General features: G+C 43.4%; 1 protein-coding gene across 3 annotated transcripts in view; it reads right to left on the reverse strand.

The window, feature by feature from the left end:
* Nucleotides 1-5,386: 5,386 nt before the first annotated feature.
* The window catches only part of Snx5 (sorting nexin 5), a 26,521-nt gene continuing 20,727 nt past the window's right edge, over nt 5,387-11,180 (reverse strand). For 2 of the 3 annotated variants that reach the window (XM_029554625.1, XM_029554626.1), the window contains exons 11-14: nt 11,014-11,100; nt 9,471-9,630; nt 7,561-7,646; nt 5,951-6,142 (exon numbers count right to left, since the gene is read on the reverse strand). In XM_029554625.1, coding sequence (XP_029410485.1) covers nt 6,092-6,142; nt 7,561-7,646; nt 9,471-9,630; nt 11,014-11,100 — 384 coding nt within the window. In that variant the 3' untranslated portion in view covers nt 5,951-6,091. Of the gene's footprint in view, nt 6,143-7,560; nt 7,647-9,470; nt 9,631-11,013; nt 11,101-11,180 lie in introns of all 3 variants that reach the window. The other variant, XM_029554627.1, reaches the window with a different exon arrangement.

Genomic DNA, 11,180 nt, shown 5'->3' on the forward strand with positions numbered 1-11,180 from the left:
ATCAGGAACCTGAGCCTGACTGGAATGGAATGAGGTCAGGGGCTTCGTTACACTTGCTAAAGAGTGCAGACAGAGCTGAGTGCACTGACTGGAATGGCTTGTCTCACAGTGCTGGGGGATTGTTAGGAAAAGATCGATGTCACAAGGTAAGCATGTCTGGATCTGGGGATTGGAATGTAACTCAGTGGTAAACTACACGCTTAGCAAGCAAGAGGCACCGGGTTTCTAATCCCCAGTTCACAAGTTCATAGATGCATGTGCACATGCAATTATGTGTCACACAAATTCTGGATCTAGAATTATCTAGAACACACTGTCCCCTGACTGAACACTAGGCATTTATAGCTATTTAAATGTAAATAAATTAGGGTCGGGTCCAAGATGGCTCAGTGGGTGAAGGTGCTCGCCACCAAGCCTGACGACCTGAGCTCTGAGCTCGATCCCTTGAACCCACATGGTAGAACCACCCCCAAAAGCTGTTCTTTGACTTCCACATGTTCATGGTGGCATGTGAACCCCTCCCACAAAGTATTTAAATATAACTAAACTAAAAGTGAAATTGAAACTTCAATTCCTCGACTGCACTAGCCACATTTCAAGTCCTCAATACAGAATCGCCAAACTCGAAGTAACAATGCATCAAGCCCACTGGAAATTTGAATTTCAGTGCTGAAGAGATGACAGTGGTTAACAGCACTGGCTATTCTTAAAGAAACCCAAGTTGGGTTCCCAGCACCACATGGCAGCTAACTCCAGTTCCAGGAGATCTGACGCCCTCTTCTGACCTTGAGGGCATTGCACACTCAACAGTACACTTGCATGCAAAATGCTCGTATTAAGCAATTCTTAATATGTCTCTACTATGCAATATATTACACTTTAATACTCTTAATTTTCTGAAGTGCAGACCTAACAGGATGTTGCTTTACCTAAACCCTAGCTTCCCATCTCACAAAGTTCCATGGGACTCCAATGATCTGGAGCCAAACACTCACTTAAAGGCTGGACTTAGTGGAGAGAGGTCCAAATGTTGGCTGCTCACTTAACTGCAGCTAGGTCCCAAGAGTAAGCAACCCAAAAGCAAGATTTCCTGTGCCCTACGCTTAGAGGTCACCCCCAGCGTCCCTTCACAGCTTGCACCCATGTCATTAGAGTCCTAGACCCTAGAGAACTGAATTCCTTTTGCAGAGAGCAATCACGTTACAGAAAGGCACACAAAATTGGAAGTCTTGCAGAGGCCTTTGGAAGATGGACCACTGGAAGGCAAGTGTGTTGGACGAATTTGAGTTCTGGACCCAAATGTTTGCCACTGGCATTCTAGAGACCCCTTTAGCTGCTGTGTGAGTGGGGCCTATGGGGCCTAGCCCATCCCTAGGCGAGGTTACAATCAGACCTAAGCCAAGTCCTTGGTGATGGAGTGGCTGACAATTCTAGTTCCCAGGCCACACTTTCCCCAGCTCACCCCAACAAGGGCCCTTCCTAATAGTAAAGAGCCTCATCTCTCATTCCTCTTGGGGACTCCCAGATAACAGTGCTTTCCACACTGTCACAAGGTGTTACAGACACCAAGCAGACTTTAAACAAACATGGTGCAAGACCTTTCGGAAATTAGTGTTTGTCCTGGGTAGTCACAGACAGGATCCTTCTCAGGCATTTACAAAGCAGGCCAAAATCAGCTTTGCCATCGGTGTGGGCTTCACACGGCCTGCTTGCAGCCCACTGGCTCCTTCCCCTTCTCTTTATGATGCTTTCTTTCCAGGTAATCTTGGCAGATTTTCTGCTTAGCCACTCACCTCCCAGCCAGGATCCTGATACAGTTAACAAATACAAGGTGCTCTGAAGTCTTGGTAGGAGGCAGCTGGCTCCAGCTGGACTCAAAATGCTGGCTCTAGTTTTAATTTCCCACCCTATGGCAAAGCACTCAACTGCTTTGCATAACACTCCCTGAGCTGGCCAGGGCAAGGCAAATAGGACTTTGGGGGGGGGGGGGTCTTTTAACCTGAGGTCAATGAAGCTGACTAGGGTACCATTAACAATTTGCCTCACATTTGGCTGGTAATTAATTAATTAGTTAATTAATTTTTGGTCCTTTTGAGACAGGTAGCTGTAGCCCCAGCTGGCCTGGAACTCACTATGTAGACCAGGCTAGCCTTGAACTCAGAGATCCACCTACCTCTGTCTCCAGAGTGCTGGGATTAAAAGTGTGAGCCACCATGCCTGGCCTAGGAACTAGAACCTAACATGAACTATGCAGCTACCAGGAGCACTGGACCTGGATCAGAAATAACTGCCATACAGCCTAACACCCACCAAGTTTGTGTTTGCTGTGCTTTGGACTTGGCCTTGTTAGGTTATTCATCAGGAGCAAAGGTCTTTTCCTTTTTCCTCCACTGTTTTTCACATTTGAAGGAACCAAGGCAAACAGCAAACACACAAGCCCCAGTCCACTTACAAATTCCACCTGAACAGGAAAGAGCCTGAAACTTAGTAGCTGAAAAACAGGTTGCATAGCCAACAGTTCCTAACACGAGCCACATTATTCTCAAGGCATGTTATGTGGCAGCCCAGAAGGTCCCCCCTACTTTTGATACTACAGATCCCCCAGCCAATAGGTGCTTTGTTTCATTACTTAAGTGGGCAAGAGGTGGAAATCAACCATCAGAAATAAAAATGGTTGCCTGTAGGGTTAGTTTCTTCTCTTCCTGAACGTTTTATTACAGGACCAATTTAACAAACTTTTTGAGAGCAGGCAGGGTGGCTCAGCCTGTGAGAGCACTTGGCTGGTCAAGCCTGATAAAAAGGTTGAGTTTAATCCCTAGAACCTACAGCTAGAAGGGGATGACTCGAGAGTTGCCTACAACTGACTCGAGGCTGCAGAAGGGAGGAAAGAGGCTGGGAGAAACCACAACATTTTGGACTGTCTGCAGAGAACTCTCTCACCTGGTATAAGCAGAGCAGTGAAAAGATTATTCCAGGCCCATTAGACATCTCATGGGAACTGCTTCAAGAGAGGTAGAGCCCAGCAGCAGGGCATGCACTTGGCTCATACACTCTGGGTTTTAATCCCCACTACCTCCTTTAATGGAGGTGACAGTTGGGAGCCTACAGAAACTACCCCCAATGCTGGCACTGTGGACCATTTCCCTCTAGATTGTACATGTGCTTAAAATGAAAAAGAAACCTGGAAATATTTGTTATTTATGCAAGGTAAAACAGGTCTTTCACATTCAAGTTTGTTCATTTCTGTATTGTTTGAATCACAAATGTTCATACCTTTTTTAGCTGACCATTAAGGTTAAAAGTAAAAAACAAAAACAAACCAGGCATGGTGGCGCATGCCTTTAATCCCAGCTCTCAGGAGGCAGAGGCAGGCGGATCTCTGTGCGTTCAAGGCCAGCCTGGTCTACACAGTGAGTTCCAGGACAGCTGGGACTACAGGGAGACCCTGTCTCAAAAAGACAAAAAAAAAACAAAAACAAAAAACAAGAACCATGTATGTACAACACTGAGGTACACCAGTTAGAGATGAAGCTGACCCCAGTTGGGGTCCTCCCAAGGAAGTCACACAGCCTAACTCAGAATTCCCATTACCTCACACAGTGAACTCTTGGGACTAGAGAGACCTCAGTGAGCAAAACTGTCTTGAGTAACCAGTTATCAAGTTCACAGGTCTGAGGACACACTATCCATCTACTGAAGATCTCAGGTGTGGAGCATTCCCATCCTCCTGTGACTGGCACTTGAGCTAATCAGGGGAACTTTACAGGCCCTGGGGCTACCCAGTCCTGATCTGGTAGCTGAACTGGCCTTGCCTGCCGCCTACAGGCATAAAGGTGAAGGTGCAAGGCACTTATTTCCATACCAAAAACATGTTCCAATGGAAATATTAGAGCTGAGTGGGCCTAAGCTACACCAAATGAAGCTCCAAAGCACAGCCCAAAACACAAGTACCAAACAGCTGAATGTGGTGGGGCATGCCTTTAATCCCAGTATTCGGGAGTTCAACTGTGAGTTCAAGGCCAGCCTAGTTTACACAGCAAGTTCCAGGCCAGCTGGGGCTATAGTGAAACGTTATTTCAAAAAGACCAAAAAAGTACTAAACACCTTCCCTTGCCGTTTAGAGAAAATGTGCAACCTGGGCATGGTTGGTTTATATGCAATGATGTGATTTCCCCAGCCTTGTAACCCTAGGTCACAGGCACTCTAGACTGAATTTCACATTCACTTCCTTGTGCCTTGCTACTACAGACACTTTGAGAGGAGTTCCAGGGAATTCTGTAACATAAAAACATCCCTGCCCAAGACTGGCAATGTGGATCAGTTGGTAGACTGCTTGCCCTCACAAAAATAAAAATTTTCATATGCCAAAAGGTCCCACATACAATTCCCACAATGAGGGAGCAGTTTGAAGATGTGGCCTACCTAAGCCCATCTGTACTCTCAGAAGGCTCAAGAGCAGTATCCACTTAAGAGTTCTCCCTACTCTGTGAAATCAGCTTTCCTGATCTTGGGACACTCAACATTAAGTCCCCTTCTTGCCTTGTTTCAAGTTGTTGCTGGCCTCTCCTGCCAGTTTACCTAGCTCCCAAGCACAAATAGTACACTGTTTTTATACCCATCCACGGCAGCCATGGGTAGGTAACAGAGGGAGATTATATGTGTCTCAGGTCTACTCAAGGATCCCACTCAATTCAGACGTGGAGGGGACCAAAAGGCACTGCACAAATAAGCACTCTTCCAACCATGCAGGAGACCTAAGACTGTATCACAGGCTTTATCATGAGGTTTAAACTGAGAGACACACATCTCCAGCTTAGAGGCAGGAGAGCCAGGACTCAGCATCTTACACCCAGATATTCATTTCATTTAGTCTGAGGAAACTGAGGCCAAAATACTCAAGATAGGTCTGAGGACATGGGCACTCAAGCTGTGGCCCAGCACTCACCCAAGTGCAGAACTGTGCACGCTACTATGAACAACAGCACAGAGTGACAAGTCAAGGAGATGCAAACAGAAATTAATTCTCATAGCTAGGCTTAAATTTAGTTTCCCATCCACTTGTGCTACAGAGGAAAACATTAATACCAGTTTAATCTTTTAAGCCACCAGCTGTCAACAAAAGTTGCTAGTTGTGGGGAAAAGCTTTCCATTTTGAAACATCTTTATGAGTTACCGATGACAAAGAAGGGCTAAAATGGTATGGCAGCTGCAGCTTACATGAGGCAGACTTCAATCCTCAGAGAAAGGAAGAAGGCTGAAACCAGAGAGCAAGCTTACAGGATTTGGGCATACAATGAAGACTTTCCCCCGTGCCAGACTAGTTTAGCTGAACTGCATTCCTAAGCGCACCATGATTAATCCATGTTTCCCACAAAAGCACTCCATATAGTAACATGAATTATTATTTTATTACATATTTTATAAGAAAAATCAAAAGCTTGGACACTCATGTCCCATCATTGGGGAGCAACTGTAGCTTATTTCTCATTTTTAGATCTGGCCAGTCTAGAGAGGTTATATTTTTCTATGCATAACCATAGATTCTCCTTTTCCTCAAGTATTTATGTCCCAATTATAAAAAGGAACTGCACAGGGTACATGATAAGGAGATCTTCCTGTCCCTGCTACTGTACAAGCAATCCAACTGACCAAAGAACCTCGACGGTAACAGGGAAAGAGAACCTAATGAAAGAATGGAATGTCTGCCCCCTGCTAACAAGAAATTGTTATTATTTATAATTGGCACAGGCACATGAACTGGAGACAGACATGGGCCAGGTGACTGCTTCTCATCTCCAGAAGGCACACATCTCCTGCACCCTTTATTAACTCACAACAAACTATAGGAGAATCCAGCATTTAGATTCTGCCTACTTTGAGGTATTAAATGCATAAGGAACAGATCAGTTATGTCTAAGTTACATGCAATGAAAATACTTTTAAACCAACATGGTTAAATGTTAAGATTTATAGAAATCAAGATAGTCACATGATTTTAAACTAGAGTCAATGTCTATTTGTCTTCTTCAGTAACGATTTAAGTGCAAGTGATGCTAGCTTTCACACTGGAGTCCTTCAGAGTGAAGGCAGACTAGTTGTTCTTGAATAAATCAATGCAGCTCTGCAAGAGGGAGACATTGTTCTGGAAAAAAAAAACAAAAACAAAAAAACAAATGAAATAAACCCAAGGACATAGCTTTTCTCATGAATGCTGAAGCAGTCAAACTAGGCTGGTACTTCCCTTCACTAACTCTGAATTAAGTGGCAATCACAAACTCATTCTCTTCCTCAGGGCAGCTAGTCTAGGACTGCTACCTAGGAAAACAACAGGCTAAGAAGCCTCCTCCACAATCACACTAGTTCAGCTTAAACACCTTGTTTTAGAAAGCCGAAAATTGAGAAAGACTGGATAAAAATTTGCTGAAAATTAGTTATGAGTACAATTATTTCTAATGATTCTTCAACGATTGCTACATGCAGTTTGTACTGTAAAGAGACATTTAGAAAACTTATCACATCCTGAACACGCTATAGTTATGAATCATGTAAAATGATGTCACTCAAACCTTACACGACAGGTTAGCTGAACCCAATTAACAAGCAAGAAAATATTATCTAAGTGGTGTTCAAAACAGTATTTCTAAGAACATTCAAATTCTAAGTTTCCATCACTAAGGTTCCCCACACTGCAGCCGAGGTTGAACAGGCCTAGCCCAGTGGCCCCAGACTAGACAGTATTCCAAAAGGACCAGGAATTGCCTTGAGGATATGGATGGAGATGCACATACACATTATTTGGATACTGGGGATAAAATCCACATCATCATGATTGCCATGGCAGTGTTATAGCACTGAGCCTCACCCCAACTGATTGTGATTTAAGTATAGGCATACAATATTCTTTTTTTTTAAAAATATTTTATTGTTTTTATTTTACATGTACAAGTGTATTGCCTGCATGTATGTGAGTGCACTGCTGTGCAATGCCACTTCGGATTCCCCTGGAACTGGAGTTAAAAGTGGTTCATAGCCGCCACATGGGTGCTGGGAATTGAACTAGGGTCCTCTGCAAGAGCAGTCAGAGCTCTTAACTGCTGAACCATCTCTCCAGCCCCACATCCAATATTCTTAACCTACAAATCTAATACATATCCCGTATTGAGCACACTGCTCTTCTGTTTCTTTACTGAGGTAAGCTAGTCACTAAATATACATCATAGGACAATTGACTTTAGCTCTTTTTAAATTAAAGAAGTATTTCAGTAACAAAATCTCCCATGAGTGAACCCCATAAGGAATCAAAACTGCAAGGCAACCAATGACTGGGGGGCAGGGGTAGGGGGAAATCAACTAAAACTCTTAAGTCAGGCATGGTGGCGAAAGCCCTTAGTCCCAGCACTCGGTAGGCAGAGGCAGGTAGATATCTGTGAGTTTGAGGCCAGCCTGGTCTACATAGCAAGTTCCAGGCCAGCTGGGGATACAGGGAGACCCTGTCTCAAAAAGACCAAACAAAAAAGCAAGCCCCTAAAATGCTGATGGCTTAATCAGAAGAAAACTTACTCTGGCATGCTTTATTTCCAGCTCAGACATTTCAATTAGGTTCTTTCTAAACGCTGCCACTCTCTTCCGTTTGAAATTAATCAGTTCTATGGGAATAAAGAGTTAAAATTATCAAGTAAGTTCAATTTTCCCACTCACTATAGCTTCCAAATACCCTTTTACAAATGACCTCCATCCAGCACTTTCTTACACTGTCAGTGGACACATACTAAATACTACCTGGCACTCACTGCAATGTGCTTATCACTGCCCGTATGAGTCGCACCACTTAATCTCTTTCCCTAGGAAGACATCCCCAGACTTAACCAAAACTTGGGGCAATCCTCTTTTGTCTACCTGAGTAGTAGGATAATGTTCAACTATTTCTTTTGGGCCCTTGAGGGGTGAGGGATGAAATCAGGTCCACTGTTCCATTATAATAACATGTATATGTTTGAAGGGATACATTCTAATATTTGCACTGGTTTTGTTGCGTGCCCAGGGAAGCTTAGGGAAGATACATAAAATCCTCCTAGGAAACAACTACCTATATCATTCACGATAAATAATAAAAACAGTACATACACTATACCTCATAATAAAGTCGATCTACAGGGCTGGAAGTGTAGTACCACAGTAGAACACTTGCCTAGAAGTATGAGGCCTTGGGTTTCTATAGCCAGCACCAGGCAAAACCCAAAACTGAACCAAACTCATATTCCCTAAGAAATGGTCAGCTGCAAGGTTAGAATACAAAGCATAAGATGCACTGAGTGTGGTAGACACATCAACACTGGAAAGGCAGGAGGGTGCCAACAAATATGAGAGAGACCTGTCTGGGCTATGCAGGGAAACTGTTTCAATACCAACGTTATGATAGAGCACTGTCAGGAATGCCTAACTAAAGACGGAGGAATGTGAGCAGTATTCTTGTGACTGTTGCTTTTACAGTGTGCTAAAGAAACTTTTCTTTCTGTTGGGAGGTGGGGGTAGGGGGTTGGAGTGGGATTTACATGTAAAGAAACAGACCAGAAAAGAACATTCTATTTGTAAAAATAGTTCAGTTTGAAAGTCAGTGACTGGAAAAACAGAGCAAAGGAAACTCAGAATGAGATTGGAAATGCAAGGCTTGAGGGCTCTCAAGAAACCAGACCTCATGAAGGTGAAGGCAAAGTGTTGACAACTGGGTGATTGGATTGGGAAGAGGCTCTCAAACTTTTTTTTTTTTTTAATCTTTTTGAGACAGGGTCTCCCTGTAGTCCCAGCTGGCCTGGAACTCAGAAATCCGCCTGTCTCTATCTCCCAAGTGCTGGGACTTAAAGGCTTGCGCCACCATGCCCAGCTCCAGGTTCAAGAATCCAGTCTCTGCTCAGGCTATAGTCTGTGCAGTATCCTCTTTTCTCAGATACAAAGGCATCCACCCTACTGAGACACTGTGAGCCCCTAAGAGACATGCCGGCACTAGGAGCCCTCACCCAGGAAGTGAGCTAATTTCCTATCAAAGTTATCTCTTAAATATCAAAAGGGATGTTGACATCATTTCCTGCTCCCTAAACTTATATTCCCTGCTTAGGACTTATATAGCCTGGCTCTGCAAGAAACCACCCACATCCTCGGAAAGTATTAAAGAAATAAAGACCAAACTCTCCTCAGAGCCCTGCCATGTTGTTGTCTGTCCATAACATCAATGACTCTTATTCACCAATAATATATCTCAGTGACCCTCTTGAACCTTCTACATCCAGTTCTAACAGATAGATGGGATTTAATATTTAGTTTATCTTTTTGTGGTGTTGGGGACAACCAGGGCCTCACAGATCCCAGGAAGACAGTTTGCCACTGATTACATTCCCACCCTATGGGTGCTTCTGCATAATTTGTACTATTGATTTCCAAATGAAATGTTAAAGAGCAGAGAAACAATGCTTAACCTTCTTTTGCAGATTCAGAAAGCTGTTCAAACTTCTGGCAGCATTCCTGTTGATGTGCCTCAGCCAACTTGACATCTTTGCTTTTTAACCGGGCCTTGTCCAAAGCTTTGTTTGAATTCTCATAGTCAATAAGGGCTTTGGTACGTCTGTATAAGAGATCCTGAAGAAAATTAACAGTCACAAATCTCCAGAGAAAAACAGTATCATTAGCATAACAGTACCATAATCAAATCAGGTATTTGTTGAACCAGTCTAGAAAATAACCTGAGTATCCAGTGCCCACACCTTGAAACAGTCAAAGCCAAGACTCTAGCCTATTTCTTCACCTGCCCTGCATACTACTATAGGGCTTGGCTAACCTAACTCAAGGGTCTATGTTTGAGGCCCAGAATCCCCAAGGCACAAAAACCCTAATCCCAAACAAGGTTGCTCGCTTCCTTGTATTTTTGAAGAAAATGTTTATAACTTTGTAAGAGCAGGTGAAAAACCCCAGATCAAACCAAGACTTTTTCTTCTAGTTGCCTCAGTGATCGTCTGTCTCAGAAAACTAAGCACAGCACAAACATGTGTCCATTTACTGCTGAGTACGTTAAAAAAGAATGCTGCTAAAATGTCAGTGAATCATGGCCTATAGGAACACCTGGGCCCACCTGACCTAAAATAATGGTTGATTAACATGCATAAAGCCCTGGGTTCAATCTAGAGCGCCTTATATCTGGACTGGGTAACACACACGTGTAAACCAAGCACTTACAAGGCAGAGGCAGGAGGATCACAAGTTAAAGGCCACCGCTGGCCAATTTTTAAAGTCCAGCTGTGATAGATGAGATGCTGTCTCAAAAAAGACTAAATTTCTCCAATTTTCCTGCATACCCTTTAAGCACAGGGACCTGAGCTGGAGCCTCAGAAAGAATGTAAAAAATAAAATGCCAGGCACAGTCCTGCATGACTATGACTCCGGCACTGGGGAGACAGGGGGGAATCTCAGGGGCCCAGTAGTCAATTAACTTAGCCTGTGTGGGAAATTAAAAGCCAGTGAATGTTCGATTAATGTCTCAATCAAATACGGCATCTGATGGGGCTGGAGAGATGGCCCAGCAGGTTAAGAGCACTGAATGCTCTTGCAGAGGAGCCGGGTTCGATTCCCAGCACCCACACGGTGGCTATGGACCATCTTTAACTCCAGTTCCAGGGGAATCCGACACCCTCTTCTGATTTCCACAGCACTGCACAGCATGGGCGTACTCACACACATGCAGACAATACATTCATACAGATAAAATAAAAACAATAAAACAAATATATATTAAAAAAACATGGCATCTGAGGAATACCTGAGGCTGTCCTCTGGCCTTCACCACACACACACAAAGGGCACATCACACAAAAGCTTGATAAAGTCCTGTCATACTCTGCAGTATAAAGCAACTTCCTTTTAATCCTTTTTAATTTTTTTTTTTTTTAAACATCTTTAGCATTATACTTCTGGTCACCACCAGATGAACTAACACTGTTAATAGATTAAACAACAACACCACCTTACCTTTGCAGCCTCTATGTTTAACATGTAGTATCGTAGGAGCTCTGTCAGTTTTAAATCTTCATCTGATGAGACTCGGCCCTCTACTTTCTATTTAAAACAAATAAAGGTCACCATCAAGGCAGAATTCTACATATCTTAATATATATTACCAAGACCAAACACACAAA

The sequence above is a fragment of the Nannospalax galili genome, unplaced genomic scaffold (genome assembly GCF_000622305.1).
Source record: "Nannospalax galili isolate Female #2095 unplaced genomic scaffold, S.galili_v1.0 scaffold245, whole genome shotgun sequence".
NCBI lineage: Eukaryota > Metazoa > Chordata > Mammalia > Rodentia > Spalacidae > Nannospalax > Nannospalax galili.